We start from the raw sequence: 24,999 nt of genomic DNA, 5'->3' as shown, positions 1-24,999 counted from the left end.
AAACAAGACTTGGCCCGACTCATCAACTCGAACAAAACCCACCCGAATATACATTTCTTCCGCAAATAAACCCTAGTAGCAGCATCCTCCTCCTCTGAGAGGGGACACAAAGAAACAGAGAGAAATGGTGTCGGGGTCAGGGATCTGTGCGAAGAGAGTTGTGGTGGATGCAAGGCACCACATGCTGGGGCGTCTGGCCTCAATAATCGCAAAGGAGCTACTCAATGGCCAGAAAGTGGTCGTAGTGCGATGCGAGGAAATCTGCCTATCAGGTGGACTAGTCCGCCAGAAGATGAAGTACTTGAGGTTTCTCCGTAAGCGCATGAATACCAAGCCTTCCCATGGTCCCATCCACTTCCGGGCACCCTCCAAAATCCTCTGGCGTACCATCCGTGGGTATGATCATGCTTTTTATTCTTTACTTTCATGGGCACTTTTCTGGTTTTTATGAATGTGAATGCATATGTTTTTGTGGGGGAAAAAGTTCAATTGATGTTATGGTTCTGTTCATATGTGCAGATATTTGTTGTATGTGATTTATTGAAGAATACTTAGTTGGCAGTTCTGTTTTTATGAACTCATATATCTTACGACCTTGAATGTGTATGTATAGACAGAAAATGACCATTTAATTTTTTCATCCCGGAGTGTAAAAATAAGTTCAATTCAGGTTCATGGAATAAATCACACCATAGTTGGTGTGTAAATGAATTGATAGGTACCGGCATCGCACTTATTTTTATATATATACACATATTACGATTTATGTCTGCTGGTTTTCCAACTAGCCATTGTACCTGAGATTGCGATAAGTCCTTTTTTGGAGCTTATTTCAATGGTGATTTAGGGCCGGCCAAACAAATGATAATTGTTCGCCTATTGAAAGAGAGTGCTAACCAATATGCATGCAAATACAAAAAAAAAAAAAAAAATAAATAAATGCCAGTAATCTTTGTATTTATTGGGAACAAAGCTTAATTTGTTGTATTTAATAAATATCTGATTGAGAGCCTTCCATTTTGTTTTCGTACACATACACTGTATTTCTTTTGAATTTATCATTTATTTCCATTTGGTCTCGGGATCAATAGAGTAAATAACCTTTGACTAAGTATAGAGTGTACATTGAGAATTGCCTATTATTAGTTCTTATTAAATGAAAGGATGGGTTCATTTGGATCAATAGACTAAAATAAACTTTGATTAAGCCTGTCTGATTCCCAAGATTTCAAAACTCATTTTTTTTCAAACTCATTTTTTACCCCCACATTCTCACAATAAAATATTTTTCACTTAAACCCATAACATTTTCTTACTTTTTAACAACAAATTTTCCAAAAAATCACTATTACAAAACTCATTTCGATGAAATAATGGGCATCAAATAGGGGCTAAGTAAAGAGTGTAAAATGCCTATTTTAAGTTCTAATTAAATGAAGGACGCAGGTTCATTTGATTATAGTGATAAAAAAACTTTGTAGTTTTGTGATTTACCCCCAGAATTCAGTTTTCTTAAATTTATTGTGTTCTGTATAATGTTAAATACTTTTGATTTCGTCTCTAATTACTTTACTTTGACAGATTGAGGTGCATCGATGTTTTATCATCTGATTGTGGATTATCTAAATGAGTTTTGAAAGTTTATAAGATTCATCATTGGTTTACAGACGCCCATTTTTGTCTAACCCCCATAGAAAATGGTGGTATTTATGCTGGTAGGAAGAGAGAAATATCCTGTTCTTATTCTTCTGTGGAGCTTAATTTAGGTGAATATGCTCAATGGAAATCTACTTTCACGGTTGCATATCAAAAACTTGGTCTGCTTTCATCAATGGATTCTGGCCATTAGGCTATACATTCATTAAGAATATAGAAGCTACTGCAGTGATGGGATAATGCTTCTTGCAAGTTTTTAGTTATACAACTGTGGTTTTGTTAGATTTTTTTATTTTTTTGTCAATAGTTGTGTCACACCTAATTTGATTGTAGGATGATCCCCCACAAGACTAAGCGAGGAGCAGCTGCACTTGCTCGATTGAAGGTTTATGAGGGTGTCCCCCCACCATATGACAAGACGAAGAGGATGGTCATTCCAGATGCTCTCAAGTAAGTTTCATGTCTTGGTTTTTCTTTCTTTATTTGTTATCTAAATATGTCGTGTTAGAATCTTTACTTATTGGCTGTTTGATGATTAGGGTTCTGAGGCTCCAAGCTGGACACAAGTACTGTTTGTTGGGTAGGCTCTCATCGGAAGTTGGATGGAACCATTATGATACTATAAGGGTAAGTTTACATGCTATCAATTTCCATACTGTTGCTCAAATCATTCACCTTTGGATTTGCAGTTTGTCACATAAATATGAGTTTTTCTTGGTAAATGGTTGAGCATTGCCCACTTTATACCTATAGCCTTTTGGCTGAGACTTTGTCTTGCCTACTTTAAATTTCAGACAATTCTCTTGTTTTTTGTTTTGCAACTTGTTTTCTCAAAACTATTTATTTAGTTGATCCCGTTCTTTGGTTTCCTTCGGTAATTCTATCTATTCTTAATTTTCCGATATCACTATAAATGCCCTGATATTAAGAGCACGCTGCCCAATTTATTGTTACTTCGTTCTTGATGGTTTTGTACTCTTATTCCTTCTCCTATTTCTGGTATTACATTTTTCCTTCCATGCATTTGCTGCTAAAATTTGTTACATCCCTAATCCTTAGATTTCTCGAGGCAAATTATTCGGGTGCGTTTGTTCTTTGGTGTGTGTGCATTTGTAGGATGTTGGTTTTTTAATATTTTATTGCATGTTTGGCAAAGCTTAAATTTTTATTTATGCTAGTAAATATACTTTTTATCCACCTATTTTATAGGATCCAAAACTTACTATTCATTTATTATGCACGCATTCTGTAGAAAGCACAACTTATAAGCACTATCCAACAAGTAGTTTTGCACTTCCATAGGTCTTGTCATAATTTGCATTTAATGTACTACAAACCTCAGAAACTTTCACTAACCATAACAACTACATTTGATATTCTAGGAGCTTGAAAAGAAGAGGAAAGAGAGAGCTCAGGCAACATACGAGAGGAATAAGCAGTTGACCAAACTACGTATTAAAGCCGAGAAAGTTGCTGAGGAGAAGCTTGGAAGTCAACTTGACATTATTGCTTCAATCAAGTATTGAATAATTTTGATTTGAGGGCAATTTGTCATCTTATTAGTTTTAGGTATCTGCTTTTGAGAGGTTTATCTTACCTGTTGCAATATTTGAGCAGAGGTTTTTGTTAAGCATATATGACCTCTGTGTTCTTGGACCAATGATTTTAAATGTTACTTTATTAATATTCTACTTAAAATATAAAAATAAATCTATCTTCAATGACATTTTTTGATGGTTACATTCTTACGACCCACGTGATCAAGTATTCCTTTTTACGTAACGTAGGTCACACCTGGATTAATGACGCTAGTTGTCCTTCATTAAAAATATGAGCCGAGCTGGCTGGCCATACCACTCACACATGCGGGGATGGGTGAATTTATTATTATTATTATTTTAATAATCACTCACCCCACCTCGCCCCACCCCCCACGCCACAGGCCCTGTTTTCCTGTACAGCCAGAATTTTTTCTAAAAATATTAGAAACTTTTTCATTGTTAAATAATTTCACAAGGCCTGTACGGCTAGAATTTTTCTAAAAATATTAGAAACTTTTTCATTGTTAAATAAAAAGTAAGGATTAAGCTATTGGTATACTCTACTCTACACGTCTCTTAAGAGATTGTTTACGTGGCAATTTTCTAATGACTAGATCAAGGTCTTTTTTGAGCCACATTATTTAAAAAAAATACATTCTTTAACAGTGATTGGACATCATTTCAACCCCACATTCTTTAACAAAATAATATTACACGCAAATTTAAAATATTTTCTTATTTTTTTACCACATTTCTCATCAATATACTATTCAAAAAAACATTTTCATTCCAATAATGTGGCTCAAATAAGGGCTAATTGTATGAGATGTGAAAGATAACGTGAAATTTTGTCAAGTGTAAATTCTGTAAGTTAAGGTGTAAATCAAAGTGTATATATAGCAAGATTTAAAAAGTAAGGATTAAATTGTAGCTATGATTGGAGCATGAACAGCCAACCCAAAGAGCACACTTTCAATAAATTATAGCTCTGTTTGGTGTATATTAAATTAAATTTTGATAAGAATAATGTTATTTAATATTTAGTGTTAGTAATGTTAGAGTATCAATTTAGATGATAACTGTTGATATATTTAATTAAATAAATGATGTGACATTGTATTTATTGAGATACAGTTGTCACGTAGAATAGCGTTTGAAATCAGTGGTGTTGAATAATATTACTGTTTGTCGAGAAATTTTACGTCAATTCCCATTATTTATGTTTACCCGTAAGATCTTTTATTGTTCAAAAGAATATTATCAAACAAGAAAAATAAAGAATATAACGCAGAAATTAAACGGACCGTCAAAACTTTTCACTATATGAAAAAATTGTTATAATCATATACAATTTCACTCACCAACCCAATCCCCAAGTATTACAAAGAAAAAAATAAACCCGAGTTTTATCATTCTTACTTTTCTACCCAATATACGAAAAGTTTCAAGATGCTAAATTCACATATTTTTCTCTCATATTAACTCTATGACCATACCCAAAATAATGAAATACATCCACTAATTATAAGATCATTAATCAAGTAGAAGAGTAATTTAAACTCAAACAATGACTCCTTTCAACTTAAACAATGACTCCTTTATATGCAAGACTCCAAACCCTGCTGTAAATTGGAGATCAAGTACAACAATGATTCCGCTTTCAACTTTAACTAGAAGTCTTTCATATAATAACTACCCTTTTTATTATTTGCAATAAAAGTCCTTCAACTTTTGACTTTTAAGACAATTACCCAACAATTTTTTGATAAATGTTGATGACATGTGATTAAAAAATTGTGATTTTTATGAAATGTTTAAAATTAATTATTAACTTTAATTTGAAATTTTTAATAAATTTTAATCTAGGCCAAGTAGAAACATAATGAATGCTACCAAGAAGCAATGACATTGACGGCTTCCTCGCATTGCCTACTTTGCTTTCAATGTTGCGGATCATCAAAGGCCTTTCTTGAATCTAGATTTACAAGGAGGTTCTTTAACATGATCTCGAATTGAAGCAAGCCCTTTTAGAAGTGTATCGCTGATAGGAGTTTTCACCTTAGCTTTTATCTATTCTCAGGGAAGGAACTAGCCTTACCTATTAATGGTAAAGAGTGAAGCCGCCTGACCAAAGGAGTTGTCATAGTGGATAAGGACAGTTTTGCTTGATGAGAAGAGCTATCATCGGATCTTTATCGATTCATAGTCCCGATAATTAAATGTTAATTTTGTTTATTAGATAAAATTCGAGACAAATTGGGTAAATTGAAAGAAAGAAGCGAAAAATAGGTGAAAAAAGAATAAATACAAAGTTTGGGACCAAATTGTAAATATTCAATAGTTGATTCGAACCATGAAATGATGATTGAAGATTCTTATAAGTTAATTGAATGCAATTAGAAGTCAAAAAAGAGATAAATATATTTCAAGATTTTTCACAAAAGTCATGTTTCGAATTTTTAGTTGGATTGAGATCTATTTTTGGTATAGTAATTTGAATTACTTTTCTAATGCACTTTGAATTATCTTAATTAAATATCAAGAAAGAGTTATGACAAAAATACTAACGATCACGCAGAGACATAATCATGTGCTATCGAAGACAACTTTCCTTATTTAATTGAAACTCTTTTAAACCCAACTTGGAAGTATTTTTTGACCTAATTTCACCTTATATAATACAAGATACGGGTAACCATCGGAGGATCTCTCTCTTACATCTCAAATTACTTTCATATCATAAAATCATTTAAGAACGACGGTCAAATTCACCATAAGTTGGAGAAGAAAATAGATCTAGTACATAGATGGAATCAAAAAAATATTAAGGACATGAAGAATCAAATCTCGGGATGGATAATCAAGAACAAAAATTAGACCATGAAACCTCTTTGTTGTATATATAAATTTCAAGTTGTAATGTTAGGAGACTCATAATAAATTTAGAACGTGAAAAAATTAATATATGTGCTATAGATGTTAGAAATAACATTTATCACATGGACAATCATATAGATTATCTAAAATTTAATGCATTCTAATCATTTCAATTCATGTCGTGGTTATGATAGATTTAATTTGTCTTGAAAAAAATTATATATCATAATTTTATCTAATGTCAAGAACATATGAATGGAATTAGATTATAAATTAAGACTTGAAATAGGTAATAATAGGCGGATTATAAATCTAATGCAGGCATCCATAATTTGATAAAAATCAAACTTTTATATCTTTCTTAATGAATTTAGCATAAATCAAATAAAAAAAAAAAAAAACTCTTTTGTATTTCTCAATTTGGATTCTATACATAACTGGTAAACTTTAATTAAATTTATTCTCTATGAGACAATACTCTTAATTCACTTAATCTTTTACTTGTCAACATCTCGTACACATGTGAAATTTTATTGAATAAGTGTTTGATATCGTTGTCGAGAAATAAAGTATTTAATTTAAATCTATTAGTCTAATCAGGATTCAAATTTTTTATTTAATTTTTTAATTTTGTTAATTTCGGCTACACATCATGATCTCTCTTGTGCTCAATAGTCTTCCAGGTACTACTCGACAATATATTCAAGATTCTAATGATGGCAAAGGAGTAAATTTTTGCAACATGTAATCTCGACATGGATAAAGATAATATGTTTGTAGAAGATATATATTGTGAATTTTGTTATAGAGTGCATTATACTGAATACTGCTTGTATATATGCACTAATCCGCAAAAGGGAGTGAAAAGTGACCAAAAGTGTGAAAAAACGTGAAGTTGGGGACCAAAGTGAACAAGCCAGAAAGTTGGAGGACTTGGGTTGCAATTTTGGATGGTAAAAGTGATATGAAAATCAAAATTTGAAGACCAGATTGTACATAATCAAAGTTGAGGAGCCTTATGTGCATTTAACTGGAGGACTAAGTTGGAAAAAGAAATGAAGAAAGCCCGCGCTCACGCACAAGCTTATTATGGAGCTCACACGGGAGGCTCTTTGTGATCTCTCGAGGCCAAAAGTTTCTAACGATGCACGTGCGTCACAAATGCTCGTGCACGCGCCGCCTTCCTGTTGAGCGAATTTTGCCCATTTCATGTAAATTTCGGGACTTCTTTCGCAATTTCACCTCAGATGATTTTTAGCTATTTAAATACCGTTTTGTTGGTCAATTCTAGGGTTTTTCTTTAGCTGGGTCTTCTTCTCTTTCATCTTTCTTTTATTTTTCTTTCCTTTTCTTTTTCTTTCATTTTTCTTGGCATTTTGGAAGGGAAATCCAGAGCACAAGCAGAATACACATTCAAGGAGATAGAGAGATTTTGAAGAAATCAAGTTCAAGCCTTTAATATCTTTAAAAAGCCAACAAAAATGGTTGTATCTTGAATTTTGTATTTTCTTCACCATTATCTTCTATTGGCAATGGATTGTATAAAACATTCTCCTTTTTATCATATATTTAACATGGGCTAAATATTTGTGTTGGGATTTATGGTAGTAACTTAACATAACTTTTAATTAATTTTAATATTTGCTCTTTAATGTTAAGTTATTTATTTTTATATATTTTTACTATTGTTATTATTGTATTTTCATTTATGTGGTCCGTGAATGATTATGTCTAGCGATTTGTACACCGTTCAAGAGAAATTGTGCATTTTATACCAAATAGTAGGAACCCCTAGATTCGTGTAGGAGATAGAAATATACTCCTAACCCTAGGTAACCCAATTAGTTATTTTCCAAAATATTTAATGCGATTGTTTGGTTTTAATTGATATACAGATATAGCAGGTTAAATCAATAAATTAGGGTTAATTTAACTCGAGAGAGGTAATTAACTAAAATTGGAAGATCGGTTCTAACATAGTGAATGAGTAATTCATTAATTGGATCATGGAGAAATTAATTAGGCGTTAGTTAAATGAAACCATGAGTCCCAACCACATTTACTTCTGAAATTTCCAAAATTTTTATATTTCCTTATTTTGTAGCTTTTTAGTTAATTTCCTTATTTTAAAAATCATATTTTTAATTGTATGTGTTTGTTTTTATTGTTAGAAATAAATTAATTAAGGTTCTGTAATCTAAAGTATACATTCTTCGAGGAATCGACAATTCAGACTCAAAAAGTCCACTTTATTACTTGAACACGCCCCTGTACTTGCGGTGTAGTATTTTTGCGAACAATAAGCAATTGATAAATCTAATGAAAGTTACATACCTATTGGACGAGTATGTATCTATATACATGTTTGTGGGAATTAGTCCTTCCATGTTGAACGAGAAAATACTTGTAAAATATTATAATAAACTTGTCGAGTTGGATGAAAGCTACATGCCTAGTATGTATCTACAGACATGCTTGTGGGAGTTGGTACTTCTATGTTGAACAAGGAAATACTTGTAAAATATTATAATGAACTTGTCAAGTTAGATGAAAGCAAAATGCATGTGGAAGATCATATTTTCAGATGAATTTGAAAGGTGGGGATGTAATGCACTTCAAAAGATTAAAAGGAGTGAATTTAAAATGAGAACTGGCCATTCAACTCGAGTAAATATCAATTATTGAATAAGAGTATAAAGAGGATAACAACTAATGACAAAGGAACCAAGCGAAGAAGTGCAATTAATGAAGATGAAATTAACACGCATTAATCGATTGTCCAACAATTGAACTTGTGAGTAAGCTCAACGAGGAGATAAAAGTCTACATAGTTGATTTCAAATCGAATGGAACATTTATATCACATTGAAGAAGGCAAAGTTAAGATTTGAAGAATTAATGAAAAGTCAAGTCGAAAGAAGGAAATTGAGCAAAAATCGAAAGCTTTCTTCAAAATTTCATGATGCAGATTACCAAAATCAAGCTAACGACTATAGATAAGCGCTTATTGGGAGGCAACCCAATTTTCTTCACTTTTATTTATTTTTACTTTCCAGAATACATGATTAGTAAATATTATGCCTTCTATTAATTTAGTAATTGTTATTCCTTTTAAGAGTATATGGTATCTTCATCCCTATATTTCCCTTTATGATGTATTAGAGCTTATTTCAAATTATTCCATGTTATGATTGGATTTTTATTTTTATTTTTATTATTATTATTTTTAATTTGAAGGAATATGACACATGAACACATTCGACATGGGAAAATACATAGCAAGTGATCGAACATTCTCATGCCAATCTATCCACCACTTAGGGTTATACCGGGGAATATTTAGTTCATTTCTTCGTCCTTAATTTTTAGATATTGCTTATTATAATTTTAGACGTGGGGACAATGTTTGTTATAAGTTTGAGGTGAAAAAATATCAAGTTTTATCTGTTTTTACTCTTTTGTACGCTTGTTTGAGTGTCCAAAAAAAAAAATCAGCTTTATTTTTGTTTTTGAGTACTTGTGTGAGATAGATAATTTTTTCTACAATGATGCGTATAGTTGAAATCATATGTTAGACTAAAAACTGTGGAAAAGTTACACGTTGAGTTGATTTATGCTTATTCATATGAGACTTGATACTTTTGAGCACAAGATTTATGTTTTACATCATGAAGTGATACTTTGATTCAAAATTTGAATAGGTTGAAAAAAAAAAAAATTAGTGGGCCTTAGATGCTAAATTCAAATAACCACTAAATTATACATCCTTAACCCAATTCAATGATTGTTTGGGGTGATTGAGACGTTGTAGGGAGACATTGAAATAAATATGGGTTCCATATTTGTTAAATTTTGTGTGGATTGCCTAAATCCAATCAGATAAAAATTAAGTTAAAATCTTAACTTAAGATTCGATTTTTTAAAATAAGTGTTTAATAAGATATATTAGACTAATTATTGCATAAAAAAAAAGAAAAAAAAGTCTAAATGTGAAACGTCTCTTCGTAACCTTTATGACTCACGTGATTAAGTCTGCAAAGTTATCTAAAACTCGGTGCCCTAAAGTCATCTAACTCGAGAATCGTTGGGCAAAATCTCACTAAGGGTCATTTAAAAAGTTTAGGGAAAAGAAGTCCACACATCAGATAAAAAAATAGAGAAAGAAGGTGCATGAAATAAAAGACTTGCTACATGCCTTGATTGAGCTAAAAAAAAATCCTCGTTTATTGACGTGTTAAGCTGCAATTAATAAGATTTAACCATACTAAAAATTGTATTGATCGATACTATATCAAAGTTCAACATTAGATTACACCTTGAGAAAATAGTTAAAAAGAATAATTTTGGGTATATGAATCTTACGAGTGAAGAAATAAAATATTTGACTATCGAAGGTCGGGACTTTGAATCGCTTTATAAACTAATGGTGTCTAACATGAATTTTTAAAAATAGACGTCGATTTTGTATTGGATAAGCAAAATTTAATTTGATAATGTGATTTTAAAGCAGATTATAGTTATAATATGGAAATTTCAATTTTTAGACCAGCATCAAATTATCTAACCATATTTGTTTAAATTTTTTGTTTAAGTCAAAATATAATTAATTTTGATGATTTTATGACTTAATTAGATATTAACTTTGTTTGCTAGATAAAACTCGAGGCGAATTGAGTGAATTGGAAGAAAGAAGCGAAAAACGGGTGAAAAATGAAAAAAAAAAATACAAAGTTGGAGACCAAATTGTAAATATTAAATAGTTGATTTGGACCACAAAACCATAATTGAATATTAATACGAGTCAATTGGATGCAATTAGAAGTTAAAAATGAAAGAAATACAAGCAAAGATTTTCACAAAGCAATTTTCGACAGAGCAAGTCATGTTACGTAATATTAGTTGGAGATTGAGATCTATTTTTGACATGGTAAACTTTCGAATTGAAAAAACTATACTTCTGTAATAATTATAGCCTTTTAAGTTATCCTTTTAACTCACTTTAAATCAACTCAATTTGATATAAAAAAAGTTATGACAAAAATATTGACGGCTACGCAAAGACATAATCATGTGCAATCAAAGGCAACATTTCTTATTTGATTGAAACTCTTTTGAAACCCGAGTTGAATGTATTTTTGACCTAATTTCACTTTATATAATACAAGACACGGGAAGCCATTGGAATATCTCTCTCTCACCTCTCAAATCACTTTCATAACCTAAAATTAGTCAAAAGCGAAAGGCAAATTTGTTATAAGTTGAAGAGGAAAACAAATTTAGTACATAGATTGAATCAAGAAACATAAAAAATATAAAGAATCAAATCTAGGGGTGGATAATCAAGAACAAGAATTAAGTCGTAACATCTCTTTCTTGTATTTATAAAATTTGGGTGACTTTTTTATTCTTCTTATTTTTTTATCATTAAAAACATGTTTAGTTGGATACTTTGTATTGGATGAAAATGAATGAGATTGTTAATTTATTTTAATTCAAATTAGCACTTTTTGTTACTTTTGTCTTTGGACGTAGACCTTCCTTTTGACTTTTCCTTACTTATTCTATTTTCAAAATTATTTTCTTTTCTTCTGTTCTACGACTTACAAACATATTTTCTTCTCTGAAGTGAGACTTAATCCTCTTTTCTAACTTCTAACTCCTAAGATTTTAATGGATCTATAACTATAGCTTGTGTCAAATTATCCTTTGAGTATTTTATGGCATTCTTGGTATCTTTATAAGACTCGAGCAATGATTTTCAGTAAGATGATAGCAAGGTCTTCATCTTCAAACTTTTTTTTCCTTTATGTGCAAGGCTCTTAACAACGATAATAAAATCACTTAGGTTTGCTTCCAAATGTTTTCCAATATCCATTTTGAAAATAAATAGTTTTTCCAAAAGATAGATTTAATTTGGTAGAGTCTTGGTCAAGAACAAATTATCAAGTTCTATCTACAAAGTTCTTGCAGTTTTGGCTTCATTAACTTGTCTTACAATATCGTTAAATAAATGCAAAATTATAGAAATATATGCAATTTCATTCATATTCTCAATTTCATCTAGTTTTGCTTTAAGTTTATTAGAAAAAATTCTAGTATCATCCAGGGCTTTGTAACCCTTTATTGGACCTGAATGGCCCTCGTTTTCTGCTTTCATATGGAGTAATCCCACTTTCCATCGTATTGTGATAATTTGACCCTCAAATCCATTGCAGGTTCCTTAAAAGGGTGGCCATTACTCATGGACATAAACGATCTTTAATTTAAGATCATCTAATAGCAGAAAAGGTTTTGAAAAAAGAAATTTGTATAGCCTTTTGAAAAACAGATACAAGAAATGATTAATGCATGTTCATACTTAATCAAGAACTTATCAATTACAGTAATAGTAATAATGAGTAATATGATATTTCTTCAACTATCAAGTAATTATGCCATCTATACCGGCTTCTTGGAATATAAAGCATGCTCATAAATCATGCCAATCATCAATGAAGTACAAGATTTAAAGTGCATACAAAATCAATTTATAGGTATGCTTGCTTTGCACAAAAGGATAGTATAATGTAAAAGGATTATTACCAGAAATTTAGAATGATCCCACCAAATATTGTTATAAACAATATCCAATTCTGGAACCCTTTTTAGAGGCCAACCTTCTAATTCAGGCAGCCAAGGTTATGGGATAGGGACTTTTTGCCTTCAATCTTACCCTCACAAGTTCAAGATACCCAAATAAAGTTATGTGTCTGTTCACATAAGATTTGAGAAAGACTGACAATTTTTGGAAAAAAAAAATTAAAATTACCTAGTTCGACAATATGCCTAATCTGATACCAAATTGTTGGGTATTTTGTAACAAACCAAAGTAATAATACTAAAGTAAATGATCAAGCACATAGAAAACAATAAATAACACAGGATTATTCACACAGTTCATCAATATGCCCAATCTAGGAGATCAGAGATCAGCCCACAACCATGTGCAACAATGATGTCCAATAGAGAGTATAACTTTCCAAAAAATCCAAATATAACTTTCCAAAAAATCCAAATTTGAACTAGATATGATCCTTGATCCAAGAGGATCTTCCAAATCTCAATCCTAATCAACACATACACCAGAATCACAACCTGACCACTATACAAGTTTTCTGGCCGTTATCATAAGGAAAATATTACTGCAGCAGGACTATTTTCATAAGCTTTCAGTAAAAAATATCAGGATCCCATGAGAGATCGAACCAACAAAATCATGAAGGAAAAGAGAAAAATCAAAGACTTAAGAGAGAAATTCTCTAATATACAAAACTCAAAATTCCAAAGAATGAGTCAAATCGTCATAGCCAAAAGTCAATAAAAACGAAAAGGTTAATCTCATCTCAACCATTGACTGAAACGGATGGTCCAAATTTCTTCTCAATTAGCACAACTTGAGTGAAGGTCAAGCAGTGAGTTGGTGGTTGCCAAGTAGCCATCCACATCCAACTAAGCCAAAAGTGAAGAAAGACCAACATATCCTTCATAAATTATGTATTTGAGAAACACGCTTTTCACATATCTATCGAATAAAGCCCTTAAATGCTCAACAATGTCTGAATCTATTTATTTAAAATTCATCTTTCCTCAATTTTTTTTTTTAATTTTTGGAAAATCACTTTGAAAAGATAGAAATTACCGAAGTACTGAAAAGGAAATTACTTTTTTGCAAAATGATATCAAAACACCAGCAGTGCTATTCTCTCTCCACGCACTAGCTCAGACACAACGTAGCCATAGTAGACCGAACCTAGATAGAGACAAAAATAGAGTCGAAAATGTTAAGGGAAAAAAAAAAAAAAACAACAATGACAGTGCACAACAGGACACACCTCACCGCCATTCGCAAACCACTCCAACTGTCCCGGACCCCTTAAGACCCGACCCATTTCCTGTTTTCGGCTCCTCTATCACACCCTACAAAAGTTTTTCAAGACAAAAATCAATTGGAGATTGAAAAATGTATTCTGCTATGCCCATACACAGTTTGGCATTGGATGGGAGTGGAAGGGAGTATCCATTTGATGGCGCCAACTTGGTTGGGGATCCATGTGTAGTTCTCACGACGGATCCGAAGCCCCGACTCCGGTGGACTTCGGAGCTTCATGAAAGATTTGTTGATGCTGTCACTCAGCTTGGTGGACCGGACAGTCAGTTCCCGTTTCTTTTTTCCCTTGTATTATTATCTATACATTTATGTGGACATGTCTATTTAATTTGTATGTGTGTTGACTTTTTTTATTTTTATTCATAAAAATACAAGCATAATAAGAAAAACTGTAGGAAATTCTACTGTTGGAGATGAAAAAAGTTGTTTGACTAAAAATATTATTGGAGTACTTGAAAATATATATCAAAATTATGTTAGAATGTGTTTGCCAGTGTATCTTTTCAAATTATTGTAGGGGTTTCCTTTGTATGTTATGCTAACTGCTAAGGAAGATTTACATTGCTTTGGAGTTTGCTCAATAAGCAATTCATATTTCATGTTCAGGATTGTATATTGTATTGACAGTGGAAATATGGTTGAAATCAAAACTTTCAAACTGGCATTTGACTTTGGTGTATTCTGGTGCGGAGTTTTCAGTTACGGAAAAAACACAAGGCAGTGGATTTAAAGATTTACGAGCAAATAATATGAAAAAAAGAAGAAGAAATTTCTGAATTCTTGATCTGTGGAGAATACAAGACCTCAAAAAGAGTTCTCTAAAAAGTTCTCTTTTTCTTCTTGTTGAAACTTCTACTTAAATATGATTTCTTCAACGATTCAAAAGTCCATCCTTTCGAGCCACCTTAGCTTGTATCGTAATTTAGTTGTAATAAGTTATCCACCTTAGTTGTGGGTTTAAAGAAAAATTCCTATTAGAATTTATTGATTGACAAAACTTGAATTGAACTCTATAAAGGAGAAGAACAAACTCCATAGAAGGAGAACAAAATACACTCCGTAACAGGAGGAAATGAATCTCTGTTAAAGGAGGAAGGATCACTCGAAACCTCCACGGAAGTAGAGATTTGAAAACTACAATCCAATGATTTTTCAATTAATACAATGCCCTATTTATAGGGAAAATGGTAGACTAATTAACTAACTAATTATCTAACAACTATACATGCTGGAAGGATCTGGAATCTGCAGAGCTGGAGATGGAATATTCTGGTGCACACGTGATGCTGGAAGGCTGAATCTGCTGATATTTGGTGCATGTGTATTCCAACAATTCTAATTCAAATCTAGTAATTGTGTTAATAGTTGTGGTGAAGGATTCAGTTCTGCTGAGAGTTAAAGCTGTGGTCCTAAATGAAGCAAGACTTCTAACTGGTTTTGCAATGCTTTAAATTCAAGGCTACCTTTATTTTGCATTATTGCTACACTGTGGAGATCCAAGACCATGATGGCAAAGCAATTATTTGCCAGACCTTATTCTTAACTTCATATTGTTACTGAGCTTTCTCATAACCAGTTAACATAAATAAATCATCTTTAGTCTTTGCTACTAGGCCCACTCAAACTTCTTGCACGAATCATGTGACATTTATTATCATCTGCTCATTAAGAGAAATGGCACGGCTCGGCCAAAAGAGTCCTGTAGATCTCACTATGCAGACGTGCTGTAGAATTGGTGCTGAGGATACACAGTTTGAATGCAATCACAAATATCTGCCACATAGAACCTTATGAAAAAAAAAAAAATGATGCATGGAATTTACATTTATGTTTAGAACCAAGGAAAAAGGAAAAAAAAAATGAAGGGAAAATTTTTGTTATGTAAAAGTTTCCTAACCGAAGGCGAATTTCCTTTTGGTTCTCCCCAAGAAATATCCTCCTTTTTTGGACTTTCTGACAGCCAGAAACTGGAAATGTGTAAGAGGGCAATAAATTGTACTATGATTATTCGAGGGAAATCAGGTGTGAAATGGCATACGAGATTTATTACCCTTTTCATTTACCCAAGTTCTGTTCACATTTTCTGAGCCGACATATATCGCTTAACAAATATGCTTCCCATTAACCTCTCCGGACTGCTTTAAATGAGGCTTACCTTTTTCTTGCCTTCTCTTGATTTTTTTGTTCGTTTAATAGCAATACATACATAGAATGTCCTGATTTACTTTATTTTTCACTATTGTCGGATAGATTAGTTAATTTGATGCATCATTCCTGATTTGCCTTGCAGAAGCAACCCCAAAAATGATAATGAGAACAATGGGAGTGAAAGGTCTGACGTTGTACCACTTGAAGTCGCATCTTCAGGTATGCTGTTTCACGATACGTTTCTTATCCCTAACCCACCCGAAAATCCCTGTGGGCCAAGGAGATAAAAAAGTGCTTTTCCTTTTCTCTTTTTTGATTTTCTTGGAAGTGTAACTTGTTAATGTGCAAGGGTAGATAATCCAGTACATTACATTGCAGAAATACCGATTGGGAAAGCAAGCTAACAAGGAGTTAACTGACAACTCTAAAGATGGTACTAAGAAAAACTTCTTCGTCGCAATTCATACTTGACCATTTCACATTCTCTGCATGCCTAGTTTTTTGGTTTGACATTTTTCATACATTGAAACTATTAGAAATGCTAATCACTAAATCTAAGGTAATGATAGTACAGGAAAATCCTCCATTTATCAATTTTTAAATTTGTTATGTTTTGCTAATCCAACTGAGAAACTGTTGGGATCGAAGAGTACACAGCAGAAGTAAAACAGGATAGGTACTTATGTAGAATATGAGTCCACGGCTGAAATTTTCTGTCAAGTTCCAAATACTGAAGGTCTTCGAACGAATTCTACCGCCAAATTGACTTGGGTGTGTGGAATTCACTTTTTTGAATCTCATGCTCTTTATCTAATGGAGATTTTTGGGAAAAATAATGAACAAACTACATTCCTATTTTTATTTTTACAGCCCCTGGCTGAAAGCCAAAATATGGGGGGAATAATTGCTTGAAGACATGAATTAAAGTCTTTCCTCACTACTTGGTCAATTACAAGAGCTTCAGTTAGCTTTTCCAAATTTGAGTTAAAAAAATATCTATTTGAAATATGGGGTATCAGAATGCTGACCACCCTGCACTATTTGGCCCTATGATATATAGATGGAATTAGGATTAGATTAGTTAAACACAGCTAATGTTTCCAGTGACTAAGTAGAGTTTTAACCCAACTCTCATCTCTACTAATTTGAGGGCATCTCCAATGTATTTTATGGATTGGTATCTAGGTGGCATAGAAGTTGAAAGACTTCCGGTCTATGCATTGATGTCTGTTGAATAGACACACTGGTCTAAAATTGTTCTCTAATGTATTATATCTAAAATTCAGTAATGTTGTTTAGCTGTCTCCTATTTTCTTAAAGTAAAAACTAGATCTTATCTAAATCTGAACAGGAAATATAAATGTTGATGAGTCGGTATGTGTAACAGAGTTCCTAAATCTGAACGTAGCTCCAGACAATGTGTGTTATGCTTTTCGCCGCATCAACTTGATGGAGTCCCTGTGAGATCGCATTGAAGAGAATTTTTTTACATTGTGCAGTTCTTTTCCCCATTGAAGCATTGGAGATGCTCTAATAAGATTACAATTAGTCCTATTGAAGCTATTTTCAAACTCTAATTACTAACAACTAATAGGGATTAGGCTTAGTCCTTGTTTGATACAGATTCTTTAAAATTCATTTTCCTCTAACTCATTCCCACCCACAACTTCTCCCAATAAAATAATTTTGCACGTGAATCCATAACTTTTCTACTTTTTAACTGTTCATTTTTTTCAAAAAATCATTTTTCACAAAATCTATTCTTAAAAAGATCTATATCAAACGGGTCCTTAGATTTTAATGTGCGTAATCTGTCCACCATATAGATTTTAATGTGCGTAATCTGTCCACCACACTTGTAATCTATTTTTATCTATTTTTTTATTTTATTTAAAAAAAAAAAGATCAGATTTTAAAATATTTTGAACTCTTATATTTTATACCACATGTTAAAACTCCATAGGACATGTTTAGTTCCCATTCTAAATAGAAGTTTCAAAACCAGTATGTCCGACCGAAAATGTTACTGTATGTTGAAGATAAATCACCTCATCTTATAGATGTCGATACATTACAATCTAGTAGGGGACTCACTGCTAACCTTGAACTAGTATTAAGGTACAAGAAATACCCATGTAATGCAACATTTAAATTTTATTCAAGTCGCAGACACAGTTTTAAATTAATTAGGATTTACATTTGTTTTTCGTTATTTTAATTTTCTATTTGAGACAATTTTATTTTTTATGTTGTTTCTTACAAAAATTAGTCAGGGTTGATCCTTATATGATGAGGGTAATGCTTTGATTTGAAGACCACATTATTCTTGAATATTAATAGTTTCAAATTCTTCTCTCTTGGCTCACTCTGGCTTCTCATCTTTCTTCCTTTTCTTCTCTCTTTCTTATTGTATTTGGGCTGTGGGCCCTTGGCCCATTTATTCCTTTTCTTATAAAATTTTTTTCCAGACTCGTGGGAAATTAAAGCAAAAATTGATGGCCTTTTTTGCAACTATTGGAATGGTCCATTTACAACAGCATCATAGAGCAATTGTTTGAAGGCAGATAATACACATCCTTATTTGGGAAGAAAGGGTTTAACTCTTTTATTTGGGTCTTCTTCTTCAAGCCTTGCCTACCACCATTTATTTGTCTTCTATAAGATTATTCTTAGAAGCTTGGTGAGATCTTACCTCTCTTGAGGTATTGTTGCTTTATTTTCCATCACGTTTTTATCGTAGCGAGCCAAGCATGTGTTCTTGATGTAGTGTGTTGGAATACCTCTTGATTTGGCCTTAAATCTATAGAGACTGTTGTCATCTTATTGTTTTGGCAATAATAGATTTTATTGATTTATTTTTCCTTTCTCTTGAAGGGTTCTACAAATTTAAATAATCATTTGGGTGTTGTCTTTTTGCTTACTTTATTATTTCGGTATTTTATATTGCTTGCATTGGTTATTGGTTGAATTGATTGTCTTCCTTTTTAAATCACCATCGAAGGAATATTTTATATTATTGTGCACATTGGTATGGCCTTGTTGCTATTGCGAACTTGAGTAACTTCTGGTCTCATAGATTGGGTATTGTGGTGCTTTGTTGGTTTGCTAATATTTTCCTACAATCAATTCTCACGTGGATCGTTCGCTTTGGTTGTTTGTTGATTGTGTTTGTCGTCACGATGATTTCTATATTCTATGTATGAGCCAATCTTCATACACCCAAATTATGTACAGTTAAACTCGAGGGGTAACTGCTAATATAATCTATGGTAACAAATTACGTGCTCTTAATGTATACAAATGCTGAATCAAATTCAAACTCGGTCTATTATAACAAATTTAATGACTATTTTAAGGGCTTATTCCTAACAAAAATGTTGACCACAAAATTTTGGGAATTTAACCCCTCAAAATAATGGCCATTTCCATATTTATCCATTCTGTTTTTGTTGTAGATGTTGCATATATTGATTTTAATAATTATATATATATTTTTCTCTTATCAGCCTTCCCATTCATATTAGGTTTTCCTCCTATCAAGGTAGGTTTAGGGATATTGTAGATTTCGACAATTAGCATGCGGCGTTAAGGGTTGATATCATTTCACTGGTCATCTTTGGTGCCTTTAACCCTTTATTTGGGGGGAATCCATTCTCGAGGGGACAAGATGTTGATCAGGATATTCTGGATTTTGTTTTAGAAAAGAGATTTTTTAGTTTTGTATGGATTAGATGGACAAGTGGATGCCTTATATTTTTTTTTTTTTTCCGCTTTTTCAATTTTTATCAATGGTATACTAACAGGTAAAATTAAGACCTTTGGAGGATTTTGTAAGATGATCCAATTTGATACTTTTTTATTTTTTATTTTTATTTATTTTTTTTAAAGGGATCAATTGAGTTTTCCTCAATCATTTTTTTTTACTTTAAGATATTCCACTTTTACTAGCCAAAATTTGTCTAAGACTGTAATTGTGGAAACTAATGTTGATTCTAGCTGCCTCCAAAAAGTGATTAAAGGTTGATTGTTCTATAAGGAAGTGAGACTTTAGGAGGTAATCTGCTGTCTAATAGGTGTCTAAAAGTTGGAGGATTGGAAGGAAATCTTGTCTCTAAAGAGGGGGCCCATTTACTCTTTTTAGGTCAATATCCGGCAAGGTTTTTGTCCTTATGGAGAAACTTTTAAGGTCTATTTTTGGGGGTAATCAACATAACATTTGTTAGCTTGAGATTTGGACTATAAGTGGGTGGCTTAGGAGTGGGTTACCCATAAGCTTGGGAAGAAGAACAAAGAAAAATGGCTTTGAATATTTTTTTGTGGAACTATCTTCTTTATGGAGTAAGGTTGTGAGTTGCAATGGTCTGTAAACCTAATGGTTGGGGGTTCTGAAATAAGCATGAGAGATTCTGGTATAAATGGTTGGAAGTTTGTATCTTAGGGACTTTCTTTTATTCAGTTCACAAAATGGGATGTGGATACAGGTGATAAGGTTCTGTTCCTGGAGAAAATTGGGCTTAATTAAAGCACCATCACAGTCCCAATGTGTAGTGTGTTTTTGATAGGATGGAGGGGGTTAGAATTCCCTAACCATGATCTAAATGCATATAGATGAACACATTGGAGGGGCATATACCTACCCTCCAATAAGAGGAATACAAACTGTAAGCTGTAAATTAAGTACAACCTCCTGTGAAAATGTGAAAAAAGAAATAAAAGGCTAAATGTTTCCAAAAGTGGGAAGTCCATGCCTGTCAATTTGTACCGTGGCGCGAAGTCGTCGGGACAAACCAACGGGACCATACTTTTGATAGCAACATCGCTCACATCTCTCTGAAAACGTGAGTCAAAAACCTGATTTCTTCACAATAGATATGTGAAACAATGTCATGATCAAAGGAAACTAGGTGTTTGATGTGCCCGAGAGCAGCCTGGATAGACTACAGACTCCACCAAGTGTAATGCAATTAATGCAGCAGAAGAATCAGCTTCTATCCTTTAACCTGAGAAGAATGATTCCATTAAGAATGACCCTCAGTTCAGCCTCGAGTATAGGACATTCACTGTAGGATGAGAAGAATGCACGAATAAACCATCCAGAGTGATCCAGAATGATAACCCACCACTAGAAAAATCATCTCTGACCACCCATCGGTGTTTATCTTGTAAGATGCCAAATGTAGAGTGTGCCAAGAAACCATAATAGGAGGAGAGTTTGGGGTCGGGTTAAGAGATACCAAATAAAAGGGTGATATCCAAGTCTCCTCGCCAGTGCACAAACCGAAATAAACAGGCCGTGTGAAGAAAGGAGATAGTCCGATAGACCTACCATTTATCCTCTGAGGCTCCATAGCTAAACCTTGGTGCTTTGCATCATTTATTGCAATCCATAAGAACCAAAAGATGAGCAAATGTTGTGGTTCTTCTTTTCCTCGAAACTAATATTCCATTTTTGCTTGAAAATGTACCTATTAATTTTGACTTTATAACTCTGTGAAGGTGGTACAATGAATTGAAATTTTTGAAATATGATGCAACTAACTTGAAGGATTGTGAAACTTTAGATTTGTCCTCTTTGTAGACAACTATTACGAATTTCACTTTGAAACCGTTTTGAATTGACTAAAGTTGTAGATGTTGAGTTCCTCAACTTTATTTATTCATTTTTGGGTTACTCATTCTTTCATGCTCTTGTTGATTTGCTGAACTCCCCGATTTTAGACCAATTCAAATTCATCTGGAAATAGTGTGCCCTATGAACAAGGGTTTTCCTGTAAAAGTTCTTGCTTGAAATAAAATGTCATATTCTTTGCCTTCTTTATACTACTAGTATTAGAGGATTTCTTTACCGCTTGACGATTGTAATTCTGTATTCTTAATGGATGAATGAAAACAGATCTTTCATCAATTAACAAGACAATATCGAGCCTTCTTTTTATTTATTTATTTATTTGGAGGAAATGAAAATGTTGGAATAAATGGTTCATGTGGCATGACAGTCTTCAAAATCTGATGGAAATGAGAATTTGGGAAATAAATGGTTAATTGGAAGAAAAAAACATTTGATCATATGGGTAACATGATGGCCATCTTTCAAATCATTCATAGCATTTCAAATTCTAATTCATCCATTTGGTGTTATTTTGGCTGCAGCATCTTGTGGTGCTGAGAGTCAGGATACTGGTTCATCTACATCAGCTTCATCGAGAATAATGTCACAAGATATAAATGAGTATACCATATCTTTTCTTTATCCAGAAGTTATATTTATTTTTATTTAATTTAAGGTTCTATTTGTATATTTATATCATATTTTCATCAGTGGTTACCAGGTTACTGAGGCTTTACGAGTACAGATGGAAGTTCAGAGAAGACTGCACGAGCAGCTGGAGGTTAGGATATCATCTGTCTATTTAACTGTTTGATTTTTTGCTATGCATGGACGCTTGTTTCCTATTTCTGTTTGATGATGTTTAGCTTTAGTGTCTAACATTATCTATATTTGGGCCTTTTAGTTCTTGGTGAAATGCAGCATATTTTGCTACGATTGAAGTAACTTACCTTACATTTACTTTTAAGTAACCTTTTGATTTTAAATGTGTATGGAAAGGTTATTGTGTGTGTGTGTTTTAATTTTTTATTTTTCCGGTTAATTTTTTTGAATGTAACTCAGGTCACTTTCAAAAATTTCCTACTTTGACCAACTCAAAGAAGATTATTTATTCTAAAACATACTTATTTTCTAGCGAATAACAGAGGCTGTTCTCCGTATGTTGCCACTTAAAACACCGGAAAGAATAAATTTCAAAAACCCGAAATTGAATATCTGATTTCAGTTGCATAGTTTTCATATGCTCCATTAGGTTTGAATTTTAGTACCCTGCTCTGATGTAAAAAGAGTCTTCTTCTTATAATACCATGAAAAGCAGGTGCAGCGTCATCTTCAGATCCGAATAGAAGCACAGGGAAAGTATCTGCAGTCAATTCTTGATAAAGCTTGTAAAGCTCTTAGAGTTGAGGACATGGGCTCTGCAGGGCTAGAAACTGCTAGGGAAGAATTCTCTAAACTCGCCATCAAAGTTGGTAGTGAATGTGACGGGATTACCTCGCTGCCTTCCAATGGCAAGGGCATGGTGTTGAATGGAAGTCTTGTTACCCTCGCACCACAGGCTGTTGCACTGAAAAAAAGACCACGGACTTTCTTTGGTAGTGGAGACCCATCGCCGTTTGAAGGCAATATGCAGGCAGCCGAGTGGACGACGGCGAATACTGGATGACTTTAGCAGACATTTCCTTTTTATTTGTGCGTTCGATTGAACTAAATGATTGAGCAATGTTGTAAACTGTAGTGTCAGTTGTTTGTATATTCTTGAAGTTGATTTACATGGGTCAAGAAACTTCAAAGTGATTTTCATTATTCTCTTGTATTTGCCATTTATAATGTAATTTAAACCTTCCTTTCAGCCCACATCCCTTCGCACATGAGCATCCTTTATTTTCATGTATAGTTTCAAGTGACGTCGAGACTCGAGTTCAAGTCTTTTTGCATGTTTTGATACATGTTCTTTTTCTGCAATTTTATTCTTTTGAGTTCGTTTTCTTTATATTCTCCCTTGATAGTTATTTATTTAAATAGCAAACAAAACAAAAAATAAAATAAAATAAAATAAAATACTTGGGACCGAAATTATGGAGAGTGAGATTCTACTTTGAAAGAGATAGAATTCTATCTTTACATCATGGCCTAATAAATATGTCTTATCTAAGATGCAGTTTATTGAAGATAAAATTATTGCATCCTATTTGGTTTAGGATAACTTGCGTTACTTTTCAGTTTTCAGCTTGTGATATTATCAGCCATGATCACTTATTTGGCAACGTCCACCACTATTCCGACCGACTGTGTTGCTCACTTGTCTAGCGAAAATGGGAAATGATGTGTGTACAGAACATACACATACAGTCCTCTCACAATCGTGGGTCCGCGATTATTTAATCGTGGATCCATCCTCTTGTATGCGAGAGGGTTGTAAATCATGATGTCAAAATTACTATACTTGTAGCATTACTCAACCAAAATTATCCTAAACAGCTTAAAATTCTCCTCAGTCTCGTTGTTTCATGTTCTTTTGCCAGCCATACAGCCTAGTGCTGCCCCAATTTCAGCCATGTACTAGTAATCTTGCAATCTCAGTAATGTCCCAATCAGCCCGGTTCTAGAGATGGCAATGGGTCGAGCTCGGCTCGGCTCTCGGTCCATGAGCTCGTGAGTTCACAAGCCACGAGCTCGCAAGATCAACGAGCCAAGCCTCACTCGGCTCGTTGGATTCGAGCCCCACTCAGCTCGTGCTCGAGCTCGTCAAACGAGCCAAGCAACTGAGCCGACGAGCCGCTCAGCACATTTGACATCCCTACCCGGTTCCATAATAGAAAGGGCAAAATTAACTTGTATTTCCCCCACCACCCTGATCCTGTTTTGCAGCTCTATCGGATCAATTATCCCCCACCTCTACCATGTCAATACTGATCTAAATAATCTCTCTCCATTCTTCATATGATGGTTACGACATCATCATGATTGGAGGAACTCTCTTGTCCATTTGTGCATATCGGATGTGCTAGTCTCTCTTCAAAGTCTCACACATATAAATTGTCTAAAGTTCTCCATGTTCGAGAATTTTTATTTATAAAATTGAATTCCATCCCCATAATATGTACAATCTAATAAAGTTTACAATCAAATTACGAGATACACTCCGCGAACGTGATTCTTTGCTTGTGAGGCATAAAAGATGATGAGTAAAAACTGATACGGTAACAAAATCAGTTATGAGCTAGCCAATACAAGACCAT

At 33.2% G+C, this 24,999-nt stretch overlaps 2 protein-coding genes across 2 annotated transcripts; both read left to right on the top strand.

Moving 5' to 3' along the window:
* Positions 1–10: 10 nt before the first annotated feature.
* On the top strand, positions 11–3,384 carry LOC111377336 (60S ribosomal protein L13a-2-like). Its single transcript, XM_023000414.1, has 4 exons — positions 11–396; positions 1,990–2,106; positions 2,196–2,283; positions 3,039–3,384. The coding sequence occupies exons 1-4, from the start codon at positions 125–127 to the stop codon at positions 3,180–3,182; spliced, it is 621 nt and encodes a 206-aa protein (XP_022856182.1). The 5' UTR covers positions 11–124; the 3' UTR covers positions 3,183–3,384.
* A 10,504-nt stretch (positions 3,385–13,888) lies between these two features.
* On the top strand, positions 13,889–23,614 carry LOC111377335 (protein PHR1-LIKE 3-like). Its single transcript, XM_023000413.1, has 6 exons — positions 13,889–14,263; positions 16,292–16,368; positions 16,528–16,582; positions 22,300–22,378; positions 22,469–22,538; positions 23,076–23,614. The coding sequence occupies exons 1-6, from the start codon at positions 14,074–14,076 to the stop codon at positions 23,421–23,423; spliced, it is 819 nt and encodes a 272-aa protein (XP_022856181.1). The 5' UTR covers positions 13,889–14,073; the 3' UTR covers positions 23,424–23,614.
* The last annotated feature ends 1,385 nt before the right edge of the window (positions 23,615–24,999 follow it).

This window comes from Olea europaea, unplaced genomic scaffold, assembly GCF_002742605.1.
Source record: "Olea europaea var. sylvestris unplaced genomic scaffold, O_europaea_v1 scaffold164, whole genome shotgun sequence".
NCBI lineage: Eukaryota > Viridiplantae > Streptophyta > Magnoliopsida > Lamiales > Oleaceae > Olea > Olea europaea.
This window is presented reverse-complemented; position numbering and strand designations above follow the sequence as displayed.

Bases quoted from the DNA above. Each gene is read 5' to 3' on its own strand.
- LOC111377336 (XM_023000414.1), top strand. From the start codon at position 125: ATGGTGTCGGGGTCAGGGATCTGTGCGAAGAGAGTTGTGGTGGATGCA. The intron at 397-1,989 runs GTATGATCATGC...ATTTGATTGTAG, and splicing joins CTCTGGCGTACCATCCGTGG to GATGATCCCCCACAAGACTA. The intron at 2,284-3,038 runs GTAAGTTTACAT...TTGATATTCTAG, and splicing joins ACCATTATGATACTATAAGG to GAGCTTGAAAAGAAGAGGAA.
- LOC111377335 (XM_023000413.1), top strand. From the start codon at position 14,074: ATGTATTCTGCTATGCCCATACACAGTTTGGCATTGGATGGGAGTGGA. The intron at 14,264-16,291 runs GTCAGTTCCCGT...TTTGCCTTGCAG, and splicing joins TCAGCTTGGTGGACCGGACA to AAGCAACCCCAAAAATGATA. The intron at 16,369-16,527 runs GTATGCTGTTTC...ATTACATTGCAG, and splicing joins ACTTGAAGTCGCATCTTCAG to AAATACCGATTGGGAAAGCA.